Source organism: Panthera leo, chromosome B1 (genome assembly GCF_018350215.1).
Source record: "Panthera leo isolate Ple1 chromosome B1, P.leo_Ple1_pat1.1, whole genome shotgun sequence".
Classification (NCBI taxonomy): Eukaryota; Metazoa; Chordata; class Mammalia; order Carnivora; family Felidae; genus Panthera; species Panthera leo.
Window position 1 is genome coordinate 1774195 of NC_056682.1, and position 26438 is coordinate 1800632.

The window sequence follows — 26438 nt, forward strand, 5'->3', positions numbered from 1 at the left end:
TGCCTCAGATCCAAAGCTGCTGTGGAAGCGCCCAGTGCTCCTCCCCACCCCACCCCTGCCTCAGATCCAAAGCTGCTGTGGAAGCTCTTAGCGCTCCTCTCTCCCCCCCACCCCCACCCCACCCCTGCCTCAGATTGGAAGCTGCACCAGTCAGATGGGCCAGATCGCCATCGTCTCCTTTCAAAGCTCCAGCCCCAAAGTCATCGAGTGCTTCAACGTGGAGTCTCGGACGCTGTGCATGGTGTTCATCCCTGCGGAGCCCGGGGCCGCGCCGGGCGTGCCCACCATCTGCCTGGGCACTGAGGAGGGGAGGTGAGCCCCGCGTGCCGCTCCGTGACGAGGAGCCGGACGGTCACCTGCTCCATCTGTTGGGTGACGCTGCGTGGCGAGAGTGGCTGGGGTCGCTGACCTTTGACACGACCAGCAAGTGCGCCCGTGCTGCCTGGTGCTTCCCCTGACGTGTTTCTTCTCATCCCTGATTTCAAAAGTACCTTTCTCTTCATGTTTTGGAAAAAACACGGCCAGAGTCTGTGCTGTAAACGTATTGAACACAGACACCTTTTAAAGGAAAGTTAACATGGTTTTCCTGATATGAAGTTTTAAGACAGATCAAAAGAAGTAATTTTTTAAAATCTGTGTAACCCAAACTTTCTCCTTTAAAATGAAGCGAAGGGGGCTGAGAGGCATTAGCGTTTCTGCCCAGGGCGGGAGGAGGCGGGAAGGGCTGGGGCGTCACGAGCACTTTGTGATGAGATGAGGCTGCCCTTCCTTCCCGAGCAAATGCGCTGACAAGGTTTGCGTTCTTCTCTCGAAGCATCTCCATTTACAAGAGCAGCCAAGGCTCCAAGAAGGTGCGTCTGCAGCACTTCTTTACCCCGGACAAGTCCACGGTCATGAGCCTTGCCTGCGCGGCCCAGAGCCTGTATGCCGGCCTGGTCAACGGGGCCGTGGCCGTCTACCAGAAGGCGGAAGGTAATTGCGTCTGCGCTGTGCGTGCGTCTGCGCGGCCGGTCTCGTGGCCGTGTCCGGGGGTTTGCTGTGGACTGAGCTGTGTGCTTCTGGGTCACATCCCCACCAGCGCTTACCCCCACCTGTCCCGGGCACGTGACTTCCCAGCCCCGAAAGGAGCATCCCAGCTGCACAGGAGGGAAGCTGTTTCAGAGGACGGTCTCCTGGTGACCCCTTAGCAGGCCGCCAAGTACCTTCCTCTGTGTGCGTCTGTCTCCCCGCAGCCACGATTCTGTCCCCCGGCCCCGCAAGGCTCTCTTACCCGGTGGAGGGGGGGCACTGCAGGCCACCCGGGTGAGCGGCTACGCGAGGTTGTCACCAGCCCACCAGCCCGGCCATCGTCCCTCCTCCTCAGGCTCCTTCTCTTGTCACAGGCTTGGCTGAGCATTCCAGTGGCTTCCGGTGACAGCAGAGGGGCCGGTGGGCATCTCTTCCCCGGGGCCTCCGGGGCCCCCCGGGCTGCAGCTCTCAGAGGCAGAGGCAGGGGCCCTTGTGTCCACACCTGCTCCTGCCAGTTCTGATCTGACGGATTGTCGCCCCTTTGCGGAAGCTCTTGTTCTCAGGGGCTCCTTCTCACCTCACCCCTGGCTGGCAGGCCTCCCTGCACCTCTCGTCCAGGGGTTACACGGACATGTGGGATTGCCGCCCCGGGGCCTCAGCGCTAAGACGTCGTGTCTTGGCTGGCTCTGGCGCCATAGCAGATGCCACAGAGCGGGGCCTGAGCAGGGTGTGGCAGCGGGTCCCTGGGGAGAGTCGCTTTCTGCTGTGGAGGGCGCCTCCCCACCGAGGGACAGGGTCCTCACGCGGCGGACGGAGCACGCGCTCTGGGGCGTCCCCTTCTTGCAAGGGCGCTGGTCCTGTCACGGGGCCCCACCTGACACGGTACGTGTGAGCGCTCAGCGCCCTACCTACCCTTCCTCTGCCCAGTCCGGGCCGTTTGCACATCCTGGCTGGTTTCCACGGCAACTGGGCAGCCCCGTGTCCAGTTGGGTCCCCGACGAGGAAAAGTAAAATGGCAAATTTATCAGAAGGGTTGAGTGAGGGAAGCCAAGGGCTGAGGCCCCATAAGGAATGGGGGTTGCCTGGCCCCCCTGGGGCCTTTCTGTTCCTGATACCTGCCTGTCTGCCTGTGGTCCACCCCAGGAACCCCCACCCTGGCTCCTGCCCTCCTGTGGTCCTCCCCAGCACCTGCCCACCTGTGGTCTACCCCAGGAACCCCACCCCTGCCCAGCTCCTGTCTACCTGTGGTCCACCCCGGGAACCCCCCCTGCCCCGACTCCTGCCCGCTATTGTCCACCCCGGGAACCCACCCCCACCCCCGCCCTGGCTCCTGCCCACTTGTGGTCCACCCTGGGAACCCACCCCCACCCCCGGCTCCTGCCCACCTGTGGTCTACCCCAGGAACCCCACCCCCACCCAGCTCCTACCCACCTGTGGTCCACCCCAGGAACCCCCACCGGCTCCTGCCCACCTGTGGTCCACCTCGGAAACTCACCCCCACCCCCGCCCTGGCTCCTGCCCGCCTGTGGTCCACCTCGGGAACCCCCCTCCCCCCGGCTCTGTACTGGGGTCAGTCACCATCTCAGGGACAGTCTGAGTGTTGGCTGGTTCAGGGGACCCTGAGCTGGTCACCAGCGGCTGCAGATGGGCACAGGTCCTACTCCTCACATCCGGGGGCGAACAGAACAGTACCCAGAGGTGAACATAGCTCTCAGGGCACCCAAAGAGCGCTGGGGGGTGCTGGGGTCAGAGTCGTGTGCGGGAAGGCCGTGGAGCCAGCCTGGAGGTGCCCGTCCTGTGGAGCTCGGCCAGGGGGCCGGGCCGCTGCGGGACCCCGGGAAGGGCGCAGGCTAGAAAGGGTGGGGAGCAGGGGTCTGTGCCCTTCCTGAGGGCGGCCAAGAGCCATTAGCGGGTTTGTCTGTCTTTGTCTGACCTGTCTCCTACGTTACAAGCAGTAGGATTTGCTCATTTTCTATGGCCAAATGATATTCCGTTGTATGCATAGCACATCTCTGTCCATTCACACGTTGGGGGGCACTTGGATCTTCTCCGTGTCTTGGCGATTGTAAATAATGCCGTGTGAACACGGGGCGGACAGGCCTTTTCAAATTACTGTTCGCGTGTCCTTCGGGTAAGAGCCCAGAAGTGGGACAGCTGGGTCGTAGAGTAGTTCTGTTTCTAATCTCCTGAGGAGCCTCCACACTGTCGTCCAGAGCGGCTGCACCAGTTTGCACTCCCACCAGCTGTGCACGAGGGTCCCCCTTTTGCCGCATCCTCGCCAACACCTGTTGTTTCTTGTGTCTTTGATGATGTCATTCTCACAAGTGTGGAGCGATGGCCCATTGTGCTTTCACTCCATTTCTCTGATGATGCTGGTGCTGACCGCAAGTTCACATACCTGTCCGCCGTCTGAATGTCTTCTTTGGAGAGGTGTCTCTTCCCCACTGTCGTGTTCTCTGAGGGGTGACGATGTGCCTAGCCGGAGGGGGAAAGGCTGCTTCTCAGCCAGGCACTGCTGCAAGCATCTGACTTTTCAGGGCGTTCGAAATCTGGAATGTTCTGTAGGAAATTTCCAGATTTTTAAGTGTGGGCTCAAAATGTCATTGGCATGGGTTTGCACCCAGCTGTGGTTGGACAGCCTGGTTGAGGACTCAGGTCTGGAGGGAAGACTGCAGAAAGAGGCTGTCCCCAGACAGGTGGCGTGTCAGCTGGAGCTGAGGCCCGCATCCCAGGGACCGACGTTGTGCCCTCCCCGTGGCCCCCAGAGGATCTTGTGTACGGGATCTGTAGAAGGAGTGACTTAGGTGGTCGGAAAACAAAGTTCAGTTGTTAGAAGTTAGTCCCAAACCAAAATAACTTGACAGCAGCAAGCGTCTTGATTCGGAGGACGTGGCCACATCGGGGGGGCAGGCCCCGTGGGGCAGGGGCAGGGGCAGGGGCAGCAGGGATCCACAGCCCTGCTCTCTCAGTCCCGTGCGAGTGTTGGGGAGAATCGCGTCTCAGCTCGGAGCCTCTGTGATCCCATCGAAAGTGGAGACTGCGGGGTCTCAAAGGGCTCTGAGTCCCAGATGAGAAGGCCTGTGTGCTTCTGTGTGTATGTATGTGCACGTGTGACTGCTAGTGAGCGTGTGCTTGTGTGTGCACGCATGTGTAACCACACGATGATACTCCGGGTCCAGTGCGGATTTTACAAATGATTTTACAGGTCATTGTCCACTGGAACCAGTAATTGTCCTGCAACATCTTTTGGCTTAATTGTAGCATAAAAGCATCTCCATTTAAGTTGAATTATAACTTGAAAGTGTGCCATGGAATTCAGAACCTGCCTGGTTGCCTCCTGGTGGTTGCACAACCTCAGCTAAAGTTATTCATAAAGAGGGATTGGATTAAAAGGTTCAGTGCTTCAGATCTAGAACACAGAAGCCAGAACTTGGTTCGGAACCAAGACTGTTCCCTCGTCCCTGAGCAAAGCTCTGGTTTGATTAGGAAGTCAGAGGCACTGGTGGATGAACCATTAAATGCTTTCAGGCATAGGGGCGCCTGGGTGGCTCAGTCAGTTAAGCATCTGACGACTTCAGCTCAGGTCACGATCTCACGGTTCGTGGGTTCGAGCCCCGCGTTGGGCTCTGTGCTGACAGCTCGGAGCCTGGAGCTGCTTGGGATTCTGTGTCTCCCTCTCTCTCTGCCCTTCCCCCACTTGTGCTCTGTTTCTCTCTGTCTCTCAAAAATAAATAAATGTAAAAAACAATTTTTTAAAGATGTTTTTAGGCATGATGGCTTAATTTGTGGTTGCTTTGAAAATTGAAAAATTTATTTTAAATTTTCACAGGACAATTATGTAGTCACGTTGAAAACGTGTGTCTAGTCTTGCTTTACATATTTTTTACCGCTCTCCAAGTTGTTGACTCTACTTCATGTGAAGTATGACAGACCTCATCCTTAGATCCTTGAAAGTATTTGCAAAGCGACATATTTCATCAGGGCCTGTGCTTCAGGACCAGAGCGAGCGAAAGCCTCTCCTCCCAGTTCTGACTTACTGTTCTAATACAGGGAAGATACGGTCCATCCTGATGATACAGGATGCGTATCAAGGGAAAGCTCAAAAGAGCGAGCAGGCAGCGGGAGGTGCGGACGTTGGCCCGCACCGTGTGGGTGTGGATCCCTCCTCCTGACGACGGGGTCATTTCGTGTATTGGTGTTGTAGATGACAGGGCGTATGAGACACCTGGGCGCCGGGCACCTTGCTGAGCTGATCAATCACCTCGTCATGCCTCACACTGTCACGGCCACCTCGCGGGCCGTTTGTGCGGGACACGCGCCAGGTGGCCGGGCTGGGGTCGTGTGCGCTCCGGGCTCTGCCACCGTGCTGAGTTGCCTCGTGGAAATGGTGCTCGTGGAACTCTGGACGCCCAGCACCACGTGTGAATGTCACGGTTACTGATGATATTTTGCCTGTTACTTAAAATGAGCTGGGATCCTGTCCCTACTCCCTGTGTACAGATAACTGAATTTGAAAGTAAAATTTTTGTTTTTCAAGATGGATCCTGGAGTCCCGAACCTCAGACAGTGATAAAACTAGGCGTGCTACCAGTTAGAAGTCTCGTAATGACGGAGGACACGTTATGGGCAGCTTCGGGAGGTCAAGTTTTTACGATCAGCGCCGAGACCCACACAATAGAGGTAAGCCCCTTGAGTGCGTGGCACAGAAGAGACGCATCTTAGAGCTGGCCCCAGTTAGCCTCCGATGCTGGCGGTCAGAGGGCCTCTGGCCAGCTGATGCTGGCAGCCTCTTGCATGTGGCCCTGCACGGAGAGAAAATTCCTCCTAGATTTGGGAGGGAAATCTGAGGAAGACCATATTAAGTAGATAACTCAGCTAACGCCCATGAAAGAACTGTTGCTTATTTATCTGCTAACGACCACAAACACATTACTTTAAAAAACGTGCTCAGTACGAACATAATAGTCTTCAAGGACATGGACAAACTTGACATTTGATCGAAGTGGCCTTTTCCAATCAGTGCAATCCGTGGATTGTTCAACAAAGGATCAGGAGACAACGGGCCATGTGGAAATGTGGAGCCGTGCCTCTGGCCCCGAGCCTTTTCCCTTGTAAACATTACAGATGGAGGTAATTTTAAAAACATAAACAAAATCATAAACTTAGATAGAAAGCAGTACAATGTTCTCATTACTTTGTAGCGGGAGAGATTTTCCAAGCATGACACATGCCTAGAAGTTGCCATAATAAAGAAAATAAATTTGGTGTGGTTTTAGAACATTTTCTGTGCACATTTAATAAGTGTGTGTTTGTATAGAAACTTTTGTAAATGAAAATGAAGAAAATATATGCCACATCTGTGGCTGAGAGGTAATGTTCTTATTAAAGGGAATTCTTATTAACTTTAAGAGAAAGAAGCCAAGCTAGTAAAAAATGTTCAGAGGACATAAGGCAGCTCAGAGAAAAATACGAATAGGGCACTAAACTAAGAATCGTGCAGCGCACAGGTATGTGTTCATACACCCGGCCAGTGTACTCACACACGTGTTTACCCGTACGTACGGGCATACGTGTGTTAGCCTCATCTCTAGAAAGCGCTTATTGTAACAAGGAGCCATTTTTCAAATGGGCGAAAGGTGAAACGTTCTCACTTTCCAGCGTTGGCGAGCTGTGGGCGCGTCGTGGCTGGTCCTGGGCAAGTCCAGGGCTCCGGGACTCAGCCAGTGGAGGGAGGCCACTGTGCGGCGTCTCCGGAAGGCAATCCCGCGTTGGCGTCTGGCATTCAAAGGGCTCAATCCTTTTCCTGGCAATGCCACCGCTAGACGTTTGCTCCTTAGATAAGCTCACGCGTGTGTGGGTGAGGTTACGTATTGCCACGTCGTGTGATATCACGAATGGTTGAAAATACCCAACGAGCACCAGTGGGAGAACTAGGCAAATAACGTCATACCTGGCAGTGGCAGGAGAGAATGAGCGGGCAGCGCTGGCAGGTGTTCAGTTAAGCGGAGGAGGGGCAGGTTGCAGAGTGTTGTTGTGTGAACGTACAGGTACAGAGAGTGCCCGCAGAGCGCTTTACGTATTACCTGTTGTTAGCAGTTGCTTAACACGTGCACGTGTGTGTACTTTCAGAGACACACAAAAAGCCGTCCTAAGCAGGGTAGCAGGGATGAGAGAGAAAGAATTTTACTTATTATACCTTTGAATTTTTTGCCCATTTTATATATTTCTTTTTTTATTAAAAGTTGCACGTACCTAATTATTTTCTGTCTACACATGACCATTTCTCACCTCTACTCTAAATGAACTCAGGTAGCAAAGGTTTTGTTTTTTTTTTCCGCCAATGAAACAAATCCTGTCACAGATAAAAATTCCTCTGAGCATCACGCCAAAGGTGGTAGAGAAAGGAATCTGTCCAGGGGAGGGTCCCCGTCATCCCCGTGAGGGCCCTGAGGGCATTTTGGAATGACTGTTGCCAATCTCCACAAACTCGTGATCAACTTTAGTCATCGTGGACTTCCAAAAATCTTCGTCTAGACTCTCCTTAGGAAGGGTCGCCGGTTCAGCCAGGACAGGGGCTTGAAGACATTTTGCCAGCACTCACTGAGACACATTTCAAGACGTTCGTGAAACCCGCTCACGGACACGCGTGGTGGCAGATTCTGTAACGTCAGAAGGCGGACCGTAAGGCTCCAGCCCGTTGTAGGAGCTCCTTCACGTCACGGAGCGTGGGCTGACCGCGGTCAGAGTAACACCGAGTCCGCGCGGGCCTGGGTGGACGGTGTTAGACTGCGCGAGACCCCCGAGGGCGGCGTAGGACAGCAGGCCTTCGGGAAGTCACCAGGTGCCACACCTGGACGCGCTGGGTCCCAGACGGGCTCGAGGTCGATGCACTTTCCGTTGGACCACAACTAGCTTTTCTGTGGCTTGTCCTTGATGTGCCAGTCCAGAGTCCTGCAAGACCCCACCTCCTGCAGCTGGCAGAAAGTCAGCCAGCGGTGGCTCTGGCCGCGCCAGGCAGCTGGCAGGAAAGAGCGGAATCGTGGCTTTGATGCCAGGGACACACAGGGCAGGACAGAAACGCTGGATTATTTCTGCCCGAGAGCCCTATGCCGCCGGCTGTCCCGGCCGAGCAGAATTCCTGGAAGGAGACGACGTAGAGCCTGTGAGGAGGGACGCCTGTCACGTGCGAGAAAGGTCGGGGGAGCCTGAGAGCCTGGTGGGAAGAGAGGGCGGCACAGGTGGGGTCGGAAGGGACCTCACGTTCATTACGGACGAGCTTAGGGCTATTCCTCGGTCCCTGTGAGCATCGCAGACGGCCGCCAGGGCGGGAGGTGTCCCACGACAGCAGCCACGTCTGGCCGGGGCAGGGACACCACCACGCTGGGTGGATGGTGAGCCACCGAGGGGCTTTAACGTGAGCAGATGTGAGGAAGTCGTGCTCTCCGAAGGCCGGTTTGCCTCAGCGGAAGGGGGTGCTGCTGGAGACCACGCACGTGGGTGGGGGGGCCACAGGACCTGCAGGCCTGCAGGACGAGCTGGTTCTGGGAGGACAGGCCACCGGCCGCGAAGTGCAGGAGACACGTCAGCGGGCAGTCGCGGACAGCTTGCGCCAGCAGCACTGGAGACGTGCCCGCGGCATCTTGGGAGCACATCAAAGCCGCATGTGACGGGACTCGGGACAGAAAGGAGGACAAACCGCAGTGAATGGATAAAGTAACTTGCCGGAAAGCAGTGGAAAAAAGGGGGTGTGGAGCAGCGGCGGGCCCTCGGAACATTCTGGAAATGCTAGTTCTGGGCCCCACCCTCAGCCTACTGAATTAGAAACCGGGATTGAGGGCCAGCAACCTGTGCTTCCTCGTCTTTCCTGGAGTGTCCGTGGCAAGGACAGAACGTGGCTTTGCTCCTTGATTCCCGAGCTTGTGTAACGGGCACAACCCTCCCCCCAGATGTGCCTTCCTCCCCCAGGGAGTAGTGACCGCCATGTTGTAGGCCCAAGAGGATCAGCCGGGGAAGGCGGGCAGTTCAGCGGGCTCTACACAGCCCCCCCGTGCTTAGACTTTTGGGACCAGCCCTTGGGTCAGAGAAGTAAGCCCGCCTGTTTCCCGTGTGGCTCAGCCTCCAGTGTTTCCATCTGGAGGACTGTGTGGGGAGGACCGTGTGGGGTTTGGTCTGCCCTGAGGACCCCGTGTCTTCACACGGAGTCTCCAGGCTCACACCCCTCCTCCAGACCTAGCAGACAACACGCCAGCTGCCCAGTGCTGGCCCATCCGCGCTGTGACCAAGTCACAAAATCTGCCCCCGTGGGTCCCCATAGAGCAGGGTTGTCAGGATGGAGATGTGGATGGGGCAGAGCTCGGCCAGAAGCCCGGGAGGAAGGACCTGGTCACACAGACAAGTAGCAGGTGGCCTTTGTGGGCAGGCCAGGGGCGACTGCAAACCCAGACACCGTGGGCAGCCCAGGAGCGCTGGGAGCAGTGGGGTCAGACAGGCCGTCTCGGGGCCGCCCAAGGCCGGGGTGTGGACCTCCATTCCCGCTCGGGATTTGGGGGAGGGCTGCTGACTCCCCACCAAAGTCGGGGGCGCTGGCTGGCCTCCTTTGGCCATCGTGTCTCCCTGTTCCCGGGCCTTCCGTCCCTCTGTCCCTCCCGTCTTCCTGCTCTCGCCCCGCCCCCCACCCTCCCGCCCCGCCGGGCTGTGCCTCCTCGGTGGGCGGGGCTCCAGGCACACCCGCTGCCCCGTCCACCGCTTCTCCTTGATCTCTCCAGAATCAGCTGGACGCCCACCAGGAAGAAGGCATGGTGGTCTCTCACATGGTCGTCGCTGGCGTGGGGATCTGGATCGCCTTCACCTCTGGCTCCACGCTTCGCCTCTTCCACACGGAGACGCTCAAGCATCTGCAGGACATCAACATAGCCACGCCTGTGCACCATATGCTGCCAGGTAACTGCACCCGGGGGCGGGGTGGGGGATGTCCCCCGAGGGAGGACACGGCGGGGGGACGTGGCGCGCAGGCGCGACCCTTCCGGGCGAGGGCGCTGTGCGTACCGCGACTCTGTGCGCTGGCGTGGAACCGTATTCAAGCACCACTTTCGTAGGTCAGGAGCCGTTGATCATAGCCCGTGTGCGCCAGTTAAGCCTGCTAAGACTCCACCCTGGGAGCAAGCTGAAGAACAGAGAGGAGGAAAAGACCTGCTGGGGCGGGGACAGCTCCCAAGGGAAGCCAGAGACGCAGCTTCTAGGCTGGGAGGCCGCCAGACACAGAGCAGGAAGGATGCCGCTAGCGGGGGTGGGGGGGGTGGGACAGGGGACAAAACCAGCAAAGGTGCAGGAGTGCGGCTGTGAGGTGGCAAGTAGCTTATGTGTGTGTGTGTGTGTCTGGGTGGCAAGTGTGTATACATGTGTGGCTCGCGTGTGCATGTAGCTCATGCGGGTAGATTCACGTGGTTGGTATGTGTGTGCACGTGGCTGGCACGTGTGAACGTGTACCTAGTTGCATACATACATATGTGTCTGTGTAAACACATATGCAAGTGTGTACATAAGCGTGTAGCCAGTAAGTGCAAACAGGCACCTAGCACATGCGAGGACCATGTTGCCGGTGTGTGGCCAGTGTGTATAAATTTCTAGCCAATATGTATACGTTCGTATTTCGTGTAGCTGGTATGGACACCCATGGAGCTAGAGTGTATTCCCATATCTGGTACATATAGGCGTGTAGTTAATGTGTGTGTGTGTCACATATAAACGAACGTGCAGCTGTGTGTGTGAGCGCATACCTGGTGCCTGCATGCGTGTAGGTCGTACGCGGAACACATCGCTGGTGTGTGCGGGCTTGTAGCTGGGGCACGTCCGCGTGTGACAGACATGCGTAAGCAGGTGGCTGCTGTGCAAGGGCGGAGGGGTAGAGGGAAGGAGGAGGCCGGGAAGGTTGTGTGGTCATGAGTGTGGAAGGGGCTCCCCGGCAGCGGGCTGCGAGGACGGGAGGGTGGCGGGCCGTCCTGTGGTCCCGAGGGACGCACCCCGGCAAGCGGCAGTGAGCAGAGTCACCTGAGGTGGGACCGACTGGGGAGAGGAAGGGCTAGAAAGCCTGAGATTTGGGGCCTGGGTTTTCGGGAAGAACGTGAAGTCATCAGCGACACTGGGTCCCACAGAGCCGGCTTGGAGGAAGCTAGCATGTGTGGTGCTGAGCGAAGGAGCCCCGTGGGAAATTGGAAGGAGGGGCTGGCATGCGGACGACGAGTCGGGAAAGGGGCCTGTGTGGGACTTTGCCCTCCCGGCGAGCGATGGGGGACAGGGGGACAGGGCAGACAGAGTCAGGGACCACCGTCAGGAGGTGAGAGGATTGTGCAGAGTCAGAGGGGGCGTCAGGAGCGCAGAGAGCCCTGCAGTGCGTATCCAAGCGGCCAGGAGAGGAGCACCGGGCGGGGGACGGCCACGCGCACGGCCCGAGTGCCGGTGTGCGTGCGTGTGCACACGTTGTATGCACCTGGGGGTGTTGTGTGCATGGGTGCTCGCAGGCGATGAGAGTGTGTGTGTACCTGGAGTGCTGTTGTGTGTACGTGAGCATGCTTGCACGCGTGAGTGTGGGTGTGGGTGAGTGTGGGTGTGGTGTGTGCACCACACCTGTGCATGTGTGTATGTGTGTGTGTACATGTGAAGGAGGAGCTGTGCTGCTGGTGTTTGAGAGCAGGGGGAACCAGGATAGTAAAGGCACTGAATTTAGGATTCACTTTGGAAAAGTTCATCACGAAAGGCTGAGCAGGTTAGAGAACCCCGATCAAGTTGCCTCTTAATCAGGATTACGTGTCAGATGACATTTAAATTCTGCAAGTACGTGAGTGTGGAAAAAAGCTCTTTGAAGTTGTCTGGGTCCCCTGCTCATGTCGGTAGCGAAACAAGTTCTCAGAATCTTACAGACTCAGGGCAGATTTCGTGGTGGGTTGGCGGTGGGTTGGTGGCAGATGGGTCAGTGACAGTGTTGAAGATGTCTGTAGCTTGAGCGGAAGGTACTGGAGGAACGGTCACCGTTGACGCATTGAGAAATGAATAGTCTGGGTTCAGGTTCCAGAAAGGCTGGCCTCTGACCAGGGGAAGCACACTGCAGTTGGAAGGCGGGCCGGCTGGGGGCAGAGAGGACAGTGGGAAGCAGGGACGGTGACAAGACACGTTTGGGGCTCGGCGAGCGAGGGACAGCTGCTCCCTGGTTGTGTTTCGTGTCTGTACTGGGGTGACTGGCACGTAAAACCGCACCGGCCGTGTGGCTCGTTGTTTGCACACGTGTGCACGTCGTGAAGGGCTCGTCGCAACCAAGCTAACGCATTCTCCACTTCATGGTTTCCACATGTGCACGCGTGTGTGGTGGTCGGGAGATTTAATCCATAGGACGAGCTGTGTACACGTCGTTTCTTAAGTACCATAGGGCGCTTTTGTTTCGCGAGGAGCACCGATTGACACAACTTACGAGCTTGCATATAAGAAAACGCTGGTTTATGGGCACTTCCCTGGGGACCTGGTGTGTTCTCTTTTGCACGCCAGCTGGTGGAGCAGGTGTGTGCAGTCTGGATCCGTCGTATCAGATGGTGTGTCGGGCAGGCTCTCGTCGTGCCCGTGGGCGGCCGGCCCGTCCGGGGGACTGCCCTCTGAGCCCCCAGAGTCCTGACCCCGCGGCCCTGCGGGGCTCACTGGCCAAGCAGCCCCAGGGGAGCCCCGGACCTGCTGCCATCTTGCCCTTGTTGCTCAAGGTCGAGGCGGTTCCAGACCCCCCACAGGCTAGCCCACAAGTGCCACGGGCTGGGCCCCTTCTCGTAGGGCTGAGCTCTGTCCCTGTCCTCACTTGGCCTCACGTCCACGCTGCGTTTACAGACCCACACATGGGGGTGTTTCCTTCATTTCTCACGAGCGTTTTCGTGACTGGTTTCACCCTCCAGTCAATGACTCTCTTGCCTCCCTCTGCGTGGCTCTCCTGTGCTGTCACAGACCCACCTGGGCTCTGGTGGGACTGAGAGGCTGTGCGGTGAGACGCTTCCCCGAGCCCACCCTCCGCAGGCCGGACGCCGGCGTCCAATGGGGCTCGGCTCTGTCCTTGTGGTCACAGCACACGTCCCCTCGGTCGTGGGTCTTCATTCCCGTGTCGCCGTCAGGCTGTGGAGAACCAGCAAGCCTCCAGGCCAGATAGGGGCGGGAGCCTTCGGGTGACGCGTGTTCTCCCGAATTTCACCAACGTCCGGGGGCATCTTACGCCTGACCTGCGTCTCAGACTCTCCGTGAAGGTTGTGTAGCGGCCTTGGAGGGGGGTGGGTGGTTAGAGCAAAGTCCGCTATGCTCGGAATGTTGTTGTCTTTGTCTCGTCTCCTCAGTGGCTGTGGGGTACAGTCCTCAGAAAGATGTGATCCAGAATTGGTCTGATGTTTAAAAAATTTTTTGAGTTTATTTATTTTGAGAGAGAGAGAGAGACAGCAAGCAGGTGCACACTAGAGCAGGGGAGGGGTGGAGAGAGAGCGAACCCCAGGCAGGCTCCAGGCTATCAGCACAGAGCCTGATGCAAAGGCTCAAATTCACGACCCTGAGACATGACCGGAGTCCACATCAACCGACTGAGCCACCCAGGTGCCCCCAAATTGGTCTGATTCTCGTTGCATTTTGTGATGTAGAGAATGAGAAGGCCCAAGCCCCAAGTCTTCCCTTGAACTTTTACCGGTGGTCTTACCCTCAGGCCGGTGCTTCCTGGAGACAAGCGTTAGTTGGCTGCGGCTTCGGGGGACTCTGTGTTCACTCTATAGGCACGGAGGTGCGCCGATCGGAGGCCGCTGGGCTGTGTCGTTCTCTGGACACTGGTGCCTGTGATTGCCGGCGGCTTTCCCGCACTCCTGCACGTCCAGAGCTGGCACGTACCCGGAGCCTCCGTCCGAGAGTCGTGTTCATGGGTTGCCCACATGGGTTTCGTTGTGTACACGTGGCAGGAACATGTGAAGTTACCCTTTTGTGCTCTTACCGGACGATGAAATTCCAGTAGGTTCTGGAGGTGAAGACTGCCCAAGCCAAAAAGAACAAAAATCGAACACAAAACTGATACACTGGTAATTCACACCTTTTTTGGGAGTTAACAGAACTTCACGGAACCCGAATAATTCTTGGAGGCCCCAGCGTGCTTTTCCTGGAGGAGGATGTGGCTGTGCTGGGTGGGCCGTGTCTGCTGCCTCTGGGTAGAGCTCCGTTCTGAAAACCATCACACCCAGGCTCCGTGACGTACAGCACATCGGCCCTCACGTGGTCGAACACGGGATAACGCAGCCTCCGGAGGAGCACACACACCTTGGAGAGCAGATTGCTGGTGTAGAATTTACAGCGAAAGCGTGTAACGGGGCCTTGTTCCTTGGGGCTCCCACTCAGTTACTTACCCCACGATGCAAGCGGCACGTTTTGCTGCTTTGTCTAGAATATTCCAGGGAGACTGTTTTGACCGAGAAGTTCTGAGAGGTCATGTGAAGTCAGCCTTTCTGTGTCCCCACGGAGCGAACGCGTTGCCTTCCAGGAGAGACGTGGCCGCGTACGATGGCCAAATTAGGATTAAAAAAAAAGTAAAATCAGTATAATTTAAAAAGAAATACTCAATGACCACATCCTAGGGGAAGTCAGCAAATTAAACCAGACTGAAGATGATTTGTGAATTAGGAAGCAAAACTGAGGACGGGGTTTGGTATCCTGGTTCCTGCTGCCATCCTGGATTAAGTGGTCCTGGGTTAGCCAGCAGCTAATCCCGGGTTAACCAGCAGCTAATCCCGGGTTAGCCAGCAGCTAATCCCGGGTTAGCCATCGGCTGGGCCCTGTCCGCTGCCTGTGGGGTGTTCTGGGTGCCCGTGCAGAGAGAGGGACCCTGCTGAAGCGTTGCATCCCACTCTTAGAGGCTCTGTGCTGCCCCCGCTCCCTGCCTCTGTTAGAGTATCTACCGCGAGCATGTGGACACCCCCCAGCTTGTCGCCCGTTGATGGCGGTTGTGAACGGTGCTGAGGATCTTATCCCTCAGCCGCGTCCGCTGGCCCCATCGCATCTGACGGTGCCTGTGCACCTGTGCTCTGTGGTGTGTACAGAATTCACACAGCACCCACCCATCTCCAGAATGACGTCCCTCAGTCAGACGTTCGGAAGTCCTGGGAACGTAAACCATTATGAGCTTGTAAGACAGGATGTAAGCCTGTGTTGAGAAACAAAGCCAAAAGTTTTGTTCGTTGTAGATGTTGTTTTTAAGCTTATTTACTTATTTTCAGAGAGAGTGGAAGAGAGAGTGTGCACCAGTGGGGGGGCAGAAAGGGAGACAGAATCCCAAGCAGGCTCTGTGCTGTCGGCGCACAGCCCGACGCGGGGCTTGAACTCACAAACCACCAGATCATGACCTGAGCGGAACCAAGGATCAGATGCTTACCCGACTGAGCCCCCCAGGCGCCCCTTCTTGTTTGTTTTTGCCATTGCAAAAAAATTCGTAAAAATAGTCGTGTTAATGTAGCTTTGGCCTTGGTACCAGGCCACTTGTTGCCATGTTTCTTACGGGAGGTGAACTTGAGGTCGAAGCAGAGATGTTGGAAGGAACCTTGTCTGTGCAGGATGGGGTCATGTCAGCTTAGGTGCCACCGTGGCCTCACACACAAGGAAAGCCGTCTGGTCCACGCGCCGACTTTCGAGCTGGCAGAGAGAGGCTGGGGGTCGCCGTGTGTCTCGCTCAGAGTGGTGCCACCCGCGGAGTGGTGGTGATCACGCAGACACCCCCGGCACCCTTCAGGACAGAGGCCCACAGGAGACCAGCCAGGCGGCCCTGTGCACTTCTGGGCCACAGGGCCGTGGCTGTAACCCAAACTGATCCGAGGGCCATGCCGTGAAGGCCTTCCTGGTGCCACCGTTCCATATGACATTTCCCAAACCATGCCCCACGTCCTTCCCCATCCCGACAGAAGCCTGGGGTGTGGCCTGCTGTCGTTGATGAGTTGTGCCGACGAGCACTTGTAGGGGAGTCGTGCTGGACGCATGACATAGAACACAGAACACAGATCACGTGTTAGCTCCGTGTCACCTGCTGTCACTGATGAGCTGTGCTGCGGGGCACTTGTAGGGGAGTCGTGCTGGGCGCGTGACGTAGAACACAGAACACAGATCGCGTGTTAGCTCCGTGTCACCTGCTGTCACTGATGAGCTGTGCCAATGAGCTTGTAGGGGAGTCGTGCTGGGCGCATGACGTAGAACACAGAACACAGATCACGTGTTAGTTCTGTGTCACCTGTGAGGTGAGGCCGCTCCTTCAAGGGGGCAGGGGTGGGGAGGGCCGAAACGATGCTCGGCTTGTGGCCTTCCTCTTCCTGGATGGGCAGGGACTGAGTGCATTGTGTAGCTGGAGAGCCACTTGCCGGTGGGGAGGGGGTTGGCTGGGCGGGGAGCGCTCCGGGGGGTGGGGGTGAGCACCTGCCCCGCCCCCACCTGCTGCAGACACCGGACTCCGTCCCCCGCCCCCTGCAGGGCACCAGCGCCTGTCAGTGACCAGCCTGCTCGTCTGCCATGGCCTGCTCATGGTCGGCACCAGCCTGGGCTTCGTGGTGGCCCTGCCCGTGCCTCGTCTGCAGGGGATCCCCAAAGTGACCGGTGAGTGGACCCCTCCGCACGCACCATCCCATCCCGTCAGCTCGCTGAGCCCGTCTGCCTCCTTGCGCTTTTGCAGCCGGGGGGAGGGTCTGCTTAAACCGTGTAGATTATCTGGGGTTCTGTTTTCCCTTCTTTTCTGGCATACTCTGGACTGTCTGCTAATTGGGATCAATTCCTGCTTTTGTTTTTCTGCTGCTTCTGTTAGTGGCCCAGGGAGAATCTTCCCCCCAAACACGTTTTCATGTTACCTTAACTGCCACCTGTTAGTTTCTGTCGTTTTTGTGTGGTTTTGCTCAGTGGGAGTGGATGCTTTTTATATTTTATGTGGCCAAGAAGGAAGCCCGGCCTCTGGACAACGTGAGGTGTGCTTTTTTGCACAACGTTGCTAGGAGTTCAACTGGGTACAGGATTTTCGGGAAGCAATTTGGCATTTTAGATCACAAGCCTGAAAAGGCTTGTGTGTCTGGATTCAGGATTTTTCAGTTGAGAAATCTGACTTGGTAAGCAGCCGAGTCCGTGAACAAAAACAAGATGCAAAAAAGATATTCGATACAGCGTTCAATTTTTAGTAGCCCAGAATAGGAAACAACTTAAAATTAGGGGGAAAGAGATACTTGAGAAAATGGTTGCACTGCCATTTTGGTATATGATGTAGCCAGTAGAAATGGTGTTTGTGGAGAGCTTTAAATGATACACACAAAACGTCAATTCCATAAGTAAAACCAAGATCTCAAATTTTACGTTGATGATGTAACATCAGCGATGTGGGAAAAACTCTCAGAAGAGAAAGATTTGTAGGAAACTCACGAAAATGTCAATAAAGATTCTGTTTCTACAGTTTTTTCCTACTGACAATTTTAGAGTATTTCATGTGACATCAGACAAAAAGCTTTTTTTCTCCACGGGCTTTAACAGACTTATCTTTCCCTAAGTTCAGGAGCCACCTGTTAGTGCTAAGGATTCCAATTTTGTTGATTTTTTTTTTTTAAGTATATTTATTTATTTGAAAGAGAGCATGAGCAGGGAGGGGCAGAGGGAGAGAGAGAGAATCCCAAGCAGGCTCTGTGCCGTCAGGGCAGAGCCTGATGTGGGGCTTGAACTCCCGAAACTATGAGATCGTGACCTGAGCCGAAATCAAGAGTCAGACATTTAATTGACTGAGCGACCCAGGTCATTCATTTCTTAATCTCAGTTTTTATTTTGAGCTCTGTATTGCACGTACACGAAATTGCACGTAACCAACACGTACAGGTTGGACCGTGCTGATGAAGCGGTCACCCTGCACCTGCCCCTGGCACAGGGGCCCCTCCCTCACGACATACCTGACTATTCTCCTGAGTCGTACACCCTCGTCCTGTTGATTTTTCTGTATAGTTTTGCCAATTTGTACCTGAAAAAACCAAACTTGTGATTTTGCTGGTTTTTTTCCATTTTCTATAATTGCCTCATAACATATGACGTGTCTGTCCCTCTGTAACTTTTAGATCACACCTCCCCAGCTGGGGTCGAGCCTTCCTGCCCCCTTTAGGTTCCCTCCAGCACCTACTGGTTGGCCACTGCCACTCACACCGGCTAAAGAATCCTGTGATTTAATCTGCTTTGGCCAAGGAGGGGTGAAGGTGAGGGCTAGGGCCTCGTGTCAGCCTTAAAGCATCTGGTGACAAAGGGACACATGCTTCCCATCCTGGTCCCCTCACCTGTGAACCACTTAAAAAGTGCTGACACCCTGTTCCTACCTGACAACGTAGGGTCAGGACGTTCGGGGGGAAATAAACTTTGTTTCGAAAAAGACCTATAGGTAGTTTCTGACACGTGCTCTTGGATTAGGTGATGTTTTAAAATTAAATTCACGTCACTTTTAAATCAAAAAGTCCTCAATGTAATTAAAACCACAGAAGTAACTCCTAGAACCTTTTTGTAACAGAAAATGGCAGGAAGCTACTGGCCGTTTACTTAGGCATCTTGTTCTTAAAATTGACACATTTCTGGCATTTAAATTTTTGTGTTGTTTTTTTTTTAATATTTTTTTAATGTTTATAACTGAAAGACAGACGCAGAGTGTGAGTCGGGGAGGGGCACACAGGAGGAGACACAGAATCCGAAGGAGGTTCCAGGCTCTGGGCTGTCAGCACAGGGCCCAACACAGGGCTCAAATCCACAAACTACAAGATCGTGACCTGAGCCAAAGTCGGATGGTTAACCGACTGAGCCACCCAGGCACCCCTGGCATTTAAATTTTCAATCAAGACTTAGAAAGATTAAACATGTTTCTGTAGAGCAAGTGAGAAGGCATTTATACAGAGAACAGGAAAACAGCTGTTTCACTGCTGTGAAAAGTCCCCTGTGGGTGGTCGGGGTGGAGCTGCTGTGGACGAAAACCAGGGTTGTATCCTAGCCCGTCATTCTGGAAGATTTCGTGGACTTAACTAAAAATCCACGAGATTGCGAGAAGCTGTTCTCGTGTTAACTGGTCAGTCGGTGTCCCAGTCGTGTGTGGGATTCTGTGGTTTAGACGGGGGCAGATGCGTGTTGACCCCCTCTGGGCTGTTGCACGCGGTGATTGCTGAAGATTGCTGAATGACCCCTCCCCCCCACCATCCCCCAGGAAGAGGCATGGTCTCCTACCACGCACACAACGGGCCCGTCAAGTTCCTGGTTATGGCCACCGCCGCCCTCAAAACAGACAAGGACAAGCCCTTGGGCAGCCCACCACCCGGCGGGGACCCCCAGGACGGAGACCAGAAGGATGTGTTGCCGGGCGAGGGGCCGGGCCCCGGCCTGAGTCAGAGCAGCCCAGACGCCGTCTGGCTGGGGGGCTCGCTGGGCTCCGTGACCCACAGAAGCGATTTCTCCTCGTCGTCCGGGTCCCTGACCCCGTCGCAGGGCTCGGGCTCCCTGGAGCCCAGAGCGGAGGAGAGCGTCGTCTATGACCTCCTGCGGCTCCCCAGCATGTTGCCGAGCAGAGGGCGGCGGGTCAGGAGGGCGAAAGCCAGCTCGGTGCTGGTGGTGTGCGGGGGCCAGGGCCACCGGCGGGTGAGCAGGAAGGCCCGGCCGCAGCGCCCCGAGGAGCTGGCCGCCTCCATCATGGTCTGGCAGATCCCCCTGCTGAACGCGTGAGTCCGCGGCCCATCTGGGTGGCCGTGTCCTTGCGGCCAAGCCGGGCGACCCGAGGGCTGTAGCCGTGTCTACGCTGGTTGAGGGTAAATCACGTCTTGGGGGAAGAAATGTGCGATACCGTCGCGGTGGTGTTTTCCGGAGCGGAAGCCAGCACAGACGCCCGTGAGGGGACAGAGGACCAGGCCGGGTTGCAGCCGTGTTGGCGTCCGGGGGCGACCGTGTGCTTCGCGAGCGCGGCAGACCACGCGGAAACACAGACGCTCCGCACCCACTCGCGGGCCCTGCTGCTTAGAGAGTTCGCGGACTCAGAACTTACGGGGAAATACAGCTTATTCCGTCGTAGAGAAACTTATTAACAATTCCTAGAGTAACCTTACTCGATTCAGAGTCTCTCCTTTTATTTATATTGTATATCTTTAAATTCCAGCACAGAGTCCGTAACGCCGAAGAGAGCCAGCTAACGTCCCCCCCGTCCAGGTGGTGGTATTTGCTTTCTGAAGTGAAGTGGGTTTTCCAAAGCGGCATAATGTGCGTGTTGTGTATTTTAACAAAGTAGTATTTTTGTACTGCCTTTTTTTTCTATTAAAAATTAACAGGTAATGTTTTAGTCAATATATCGTCTGTAACGTTTCACAAATAACGTTCGGCTTTGAACCAAAATGCTCAATACGTTATCAACATCTAGACTCGAGCGTCCACGCCAGAAGATCCTTCCCTCCTCCTCGCAGAGTATCAACACCCACATTAGAAATGCACGTTTCCCTCTCGTAGGAGACGCACACTGAGCGTGTCCTCAGCTCTTTCAGGGTGTTTCCCGCGCCTGCTGACCTGGACCTCGGTGCCTGCTTCGAATATGCCTTCTGAGGTTACTCATGGTGCTAGAGAGTGTGGGTGTGTCCCTGCTGGGGTGGGACACAGGCCGGGGACACTGCCTCAGTGTGCCTCCTGCAAGCACGCAGGCTTGCATTCTGCGGTCACAAAGCCCCCACGCGGTTGAGGCGTGCGGGCGAGCGGTGGGCCCCACCCCGTGCAGCGTGGGTTTACCTCGCCGTGTCATACTCACTGAGCGGTTTGAGAACATCAATGCGGGCATCACCGGAGATAAACTTCTCAGCACTTTACAGATGACTAAAAAATGCTAATTTTATGACTTAGCCAAATATTTCCCAAGGTGCACATATACCCCCACGCGAGAGTAATCTCTCCCCGAGCTTTCTTAAACTGTTAGCTGCTACCTGAAGTCATAAATAAAGTCTTTTTATTTAAAAATACAGTATTCGAATTGCCTTTTTTCCCCATAAAACACAAAGGGGCAGTTGGGGGGGGTCTGAGGGGCCCTTTCAAGTTCAGGATGGCCACCTGCCGGCCTGGGAGTTTCGTACGAGTTCCAGAGACAGTCCCAGCGTGAGAGGAACACGGTGCTGTGACTTGAGGCGGGTGCTGAGCTGAGACACTTCCAAGAGACTCACGTACTCGCCGTTTTACATTTTGAGTGACGTCGCAGGTTGAATGAGTCTCGTGTAAAACACGAAGACCGCGTCTGCAGCCCCCCGAGCTCCGTAACGTCTGTGCGGCAGAAGCCGTGAAGGTTCTCGGTCTTTTCACGGGCCGGGGGAACGGAAGGACTCTGACCTGATACTGTCTCAGAAAACTCCAAACCGGTAGGTTTTCTTCTGGCGTAAATAAGGAGAGAACGAGACCGTACAGGTGGAGGTTTGCATTTGGGTTGTAACATCAAGGACGTCATTAGAAAAAACCCCACGTGACGCCACATAGGGTGCTTCCGTGGTAACGGTCCCGCTCTGTGAGGGGCTCTGGGCGCTAAGCGGCCTCTCTCTGGGGCCATAGTTGTCTCCCGATTCACCCGCGGCCCCCTGAGCTCTTCCTGGGCTCCAAGAGTTAGGGCCCCACGCAGGGGCCCGGTTCGCAAGGAGCCTGGCACGGCCCTGGCTCCTCCAACTGGGGCTCCCCACCCTGCCTCCCTGCCTCGGGGCGAGGCCCGGTTCCCTCGGGCCCCTCACACCCCCCGGCCCGGCGGCCTCAGCGGCTCCGCGTGTGGTTGGCGCCTGGCCCCCAGCAGCATCCTGGGACCGCCAGGGTCAGACCCAGGTTTGGGCCAGTGCCGTGGATGGGTGCCCCCAAACTCTTAGGTTGGAATCTCACCCTGCAAGGTGGTGACGTCAGGAGGAGGGCGATGCTGAGGTGGCGAGGGTGGCGCCCCGTGCCGCGATCAACGCACACGGGAGAGGGTCCCCGGAGAGCTCCCACCCCCTCCGCCGGGGAGGACCGCGAGGACAGCGAGAAGACACCATCTGTGAGCCAGGGAGCCCCCTTCACACACCGGCCCCGCCCGGCCTCCGCTCTGGACTTGCGGCCCCAAGGGGTAAAGCGTAGCCCCCCGTCGCCGGCACTCCCGTACCGCCCCCCCCCCCACCCCAGGGTGGTGCTCGTTTCTGGAGCCTTATGTGCTGCTGAAGTACTGGCCCGTTTCCAGAGGAGGCCCTTCCCCAGACAGCCGACCCCACGCTGGGCCCCTGTGGGCCGCGACCCGGCACCCGGAGACTTGCCCCTGCACGGCCGTCCCGCCGCCCAGGGGCCTCGTGAGCTCAGGGCTCACCCAGGAGGCCCCTCGTGCTCCGTGCTGTGGGGGATGGGGCCCAGCTCCCCCCACCGAGCCTGCCGAGGTGCTGGCCGAGGGGGAGGGACGTCAGTGCGGGTGGGGCGGGGCGGGGGCGAGACCCTCCATCATGGCCAGGGCGCCCCCGTGTTAGGTGGGTGCTGTCATTCCCCCGAAGGGACCAGGAGCCAACCCGGAAGTGTGGACTCGTCCTGTGGGGTTGACTCTGACCGGTGTGCCTGCAGGATTGGTGTGCACTTGCGGGCAAGAAGTGAGGACATCTGGTTCTTGTGAACAGTTAAGGCAGGATGGGGGCTCCGTGTTCTGGGGGGGGGGGGGCAAGTACGTCTGCAAATCTAAGTGGTGCCAGGGGTCCTGTCCTCAGGCTCCTTGGCACTCGGCCGCCTGCACAGCAGGGAGCCCCCGGAGTCTCCGTGCCCCGAGCCTGGACTGGACCTGATGAGGGACTCAGCTCCAGGAGCTGGCCCAGCCCGGGCCCAGCCCGGCTCACAAGCTCAGCGGATAATGGCGTGCCAGGAAAACTTAGGGTAAGAGACGGACACAGGGGTGTGACAGGTCTGCCCCCCATCCTGGTTGGAGACAACCCCCATCTCCTCCTGCCCCCACCTCCTGCCTCCCTCCCCCCACCCCGTGGGGGACGCCCCCACCTCCTGTCTCTGCACCCCCACCCCCCGTCCCGGGTAGCTGGACAGGGCTGGTGGCTCCGAGCCCCCCCTCTCTGAGCTGACACGCAGATGTCCCAGAGTCCCCTGCAGGGACCCAGCTCTGACCTCATCCATTTGGACTCTACCCGCACCACCTCCTGTGTCTGCCTCTTTGGCTGGGAGCACAGCCTTTTCCGCAGTTTGAGCCTTTGGGGACGCCTGGCTTCTGAGATAACCCTGTTCCCTGCAGAAGTGCTAAAGACCCCGGGCCCGTGAGAGGCCCTCCTTCCAGCAGAGAGAGAGGAAACGTCCTAACAGCCTCGGCCAGGGCCTGCTGCCGCCCTCTGAACCCCCGGCCACCAACCCAGCAGACACACGGGGGAAGAGCTGGGCGAGAGGCTTCCTTCCAAGACTCCGGTGCCTTTTTCCTGGTGTGGTGAACTCGGGGCCTGCTGGCTGGCTTTCCAGGCGGCTCGGGGCCTGCTCTCCAGCAGCGTTTCCTTGGTCACGAACGGGCGACTCACTTCACTTTCTGGGGTATTTCTGACAGGCTGTATAGAAATGGGATTTTGCAAATGGAGTCCTCGTATTTGATTTCCTAAATCATGTCCCAAAGCTGCTGTATGTCAGTATTTTGTGGGTTCAATCTGATAAGCGTGTCCTAGATCCTGAGGAAAGTGGGGTAGTTTCTAGCCGGTCTTCTCTCCTATAAAACGGACACAGCTTAAGCCCTAGAGAGCAGATAGTTTTCGGGTGACTTTCGGGTTTACGTGCGGGGAAGTGCGTTCTGTCCCGCGCCGGGGCGCAGGTGTATTGAGGGAAGCGAGGTGTGCTGCTGATGGTGGCCAGCCACCCGTCCGTGAAGGGTCCCCGACCGCACAGTTTCAGGACTGTTTCCGGCTGCCTGAGACCGTTGGAAAGCACCCCCCCCACACCCAGCGTGGTGGTTCTGCTTCGGGGCGCAGAGCACTTCCCCCCTTTCCAGACCACATCTCTTTCACGCCTCGCCTGCAGTCCCTGGGCACGCGCACACACACACACTCAGCTTGCACACTCGCCTCTGTGCTCGCCTGCGAGGGCCTGTCTGCGCAATGTTTATTCAGGCGGAAGAGGAGAGAGAGAGAGGCAGCCTCTCGGCCTGGGTCTGGCTTGAGTTTGCTCCCTGCTGCTGGCTCTCTCCAAAGAGCCTCAGAAAGAATTAACCCTTGAAAAGCAGGTTGGTGAATTCTTTGGTGCCTGACAGCTTTTGTTGGGTTGAAAGCACCCTTCTGCCGCCTCTTCGTGGGGGAGAATTCCGCGTTGGTCCTTCTAGGCGTCCGCATGGTGTGTCCTTCGCCCTCCGGACCTGCAGTCGGTGACACGGCCCCTTGTCCCTCCTGAGAAGGTGCCGAGCCCTGGGCCCCCAGCGCGGGAGGGCCCAGCCAGGGCAGGAAGCGGGCGGCCTGGGAAGCTCAGGTGACTTTTTTTCACCTGTGCCGTGAGGGCTGTGGCCCCTGCCTACTTGGCACGGGGACTGAGCAGCCGTCTGTGCGTCACAGGCCATCTTGCCGTACAGGACACTTTCTCGAGTCTGACTCTTGAAGCGGCGTTTCTCCGCGCCTCCTGTCGGCAGACACCACGTGGGCACAGCTTTGTGGTTTTATGAAAGACGGTCGCCGTGGGAGGTAGGGGGTCTGTGCCCCGTTGGGCGGTTGAGGACGCCGCGACTGGGAGAGGTCGGGCGTCCCGCCAGAGGGGACTGGGCACGGAGCCGCGGAAGCCGGACGCTGGTGACAGACAGCAGGACTGGGTGGGCCTTCGGCCAGGACCGGAATTTACCGGACTGGGGTGACCGGGTGGGAACCGCGGGGAAAAAGGGGGAGGCGCAGACCCTTGGCGGGGACCCCGCTGGCCGGGATCGTGTGGGTGGGCTGCCGGGAGTCCAGCCAGGCCGCGGAGCGGACAGGCAGAAGGGCGGCCAGCGTACCCGCACAGTGGTGCCCACGGAGACCCGAGGCTCCGCGTGATTGAGGGGCTTTTCCCTCGTCTGGGTTGTCAACGCCAGAGATAACGGATCACCCGTACGAGCGGCTTGCTGGCTGAACGTGCCCACCAGGCTGTCTCCAGTTACGATGCACGGGGTCTCTAGAAGTTCTGGTTCACACAGACGACCCGGTACGGAGCGCACCAGCTGAGCGTCACGGAGCCAGCCGCCTTCTAGGAGGATGACCAGACGTAGGCCGCGCGTGGTGTTCTAGAATGCGGTTTGAGGGCCGAGGCAGAGCCCAGGGCCAGGCGGTGATGAATGTGGGGGAGGGGAGCGAGGGGGAGGGCAGAGCTGAGGTTGGGGGAGGGGCGGGGTCCCCGAGGGTCCTGCTCTGGTAGGTCTGCTCCCGTACAGCGTCTGAGCAGAGCCGGGGGACCCGGTAAAGTGTGTCCCAGCCGCTGACAGGCGAATTCTAGAAGGTTCTGAGGTGCAGGGCTGCTGGTGCATGGCGTGCACGCAGAGAGAGAGCCCTGTGCGCCTTGCTCTAGGCCGGTAAGTAATGGAGGAGTTATTCTTCTGTTTTTCTGCTCATCAAAAAATTATTGGTTTTTTTTTTCCTGTGGTGCCAAGTGTGTGGGACTCGTGTCCTGTGTCCAGTTCAGTGGTTCTCATCCAGGCAGGGCGGCAGGCGGGCCGAGGCCAGGGGGGACGCTGGACGCCCCGTGCACAGACGGCCCCCGGCCGACGGAGCTGAGGCCACGCCAATTCTTCACGTTCTCCGTCTCCAGGGAAGGTCGCTTGCTCGATTTCTTTTTTTGGTGTGAACATACGGGATTCCTGCTCTGTCCCCAGATGTCCCCGTCGTCTCGCTGCGTCCGCCTGGCTTTGGCGCTATTCTCGGCACCCTATTCTGGGCAAGTTCAACGGGCGCACGTCCAGATTTACACAAACGGTAATTTTGGTCTCCGCACAAAGATTCACGACTGACTCCGCTACGGAATTCCTCAGAGGACAGGATTTCTCCAGACGAGGATCCACCACCTGGGGTTTGTGGATCTCTAGGGGCCACAGTTGGCGATCGGGGGCTCTGAACTGCCAGGAAGCATACGCAACCCGTGTGCCGGCTGCCGTGTGTGTCTGCGTTTCCCGCCCCGGGAGCAGCTGGAGCGTTCATTCTGCCAAAGTGAGCGACCAGAAGATTATTTGAAGCCACTGTCCTGGTTTGTGCCAGCATCCTGAAACCTCTTTCAGCTTTCAGGAAATACAGACGGGGGGCTGAGAACACAAGCTTTGACATTCAGACGGTGGCTTCGCGACTTAGGTTTGCTGGCCATGCAGCTTCGGGCTAATTACCTCTTTGAGCCTCAATTCTGTCACCTGTAAAATGCAGGAGGTTGGTAAGATTTACATAAAATAACGGATGAAGGTCTCGATTCAGTGC

The 26438-nt window shown here is 57.0% G+C and overlaps 1 protein-coding gene across 10 annotated transcripts in view; it reads left to right on the top strand.

The window, feature by feature from the left end:
* The window catches only part of ARHGEF10 (Rho guanine nucleotide exchange factor 10), a 105233-nt gene extending 84870 nt beyond the window's left edge, over positions 1–20363 (top strand). For 6 of the 10 annotated variants that reach the window (XM_042934148.1, XM_042934149.1, XM_042934150.1 and 3 more), the window contains 6 exons: positions 134–312; positions 815–972; positions 5546–5688; positions 9774–9948; positions 16480–16632; positions 19238–20363. In XM_042934148.1, the coding sequence (XP_042790082.1) occupies positions 134–312; positions 815–972; positions 5546–5688; positions 9774–9948; positions 16480–16632; positions 19238–19749 (1320 nt within the window). In that variant the 3' untranslated portion in view covers positions 19750–20363. The remainder of the gene's footprint in view (positions 1–133; positions 313–814; positions 973–5545; positions 5689–9773; positions 9949–16479; positions 16633–19237) is intronic. The other 4 variants (XM_042934144.1, XM_042934145.1, XM_042934147.1 and 1 more) reach the window with 2 other exon arrangements.
* Positions 20364–26438: the final 6075 nt, after the last annotated feature.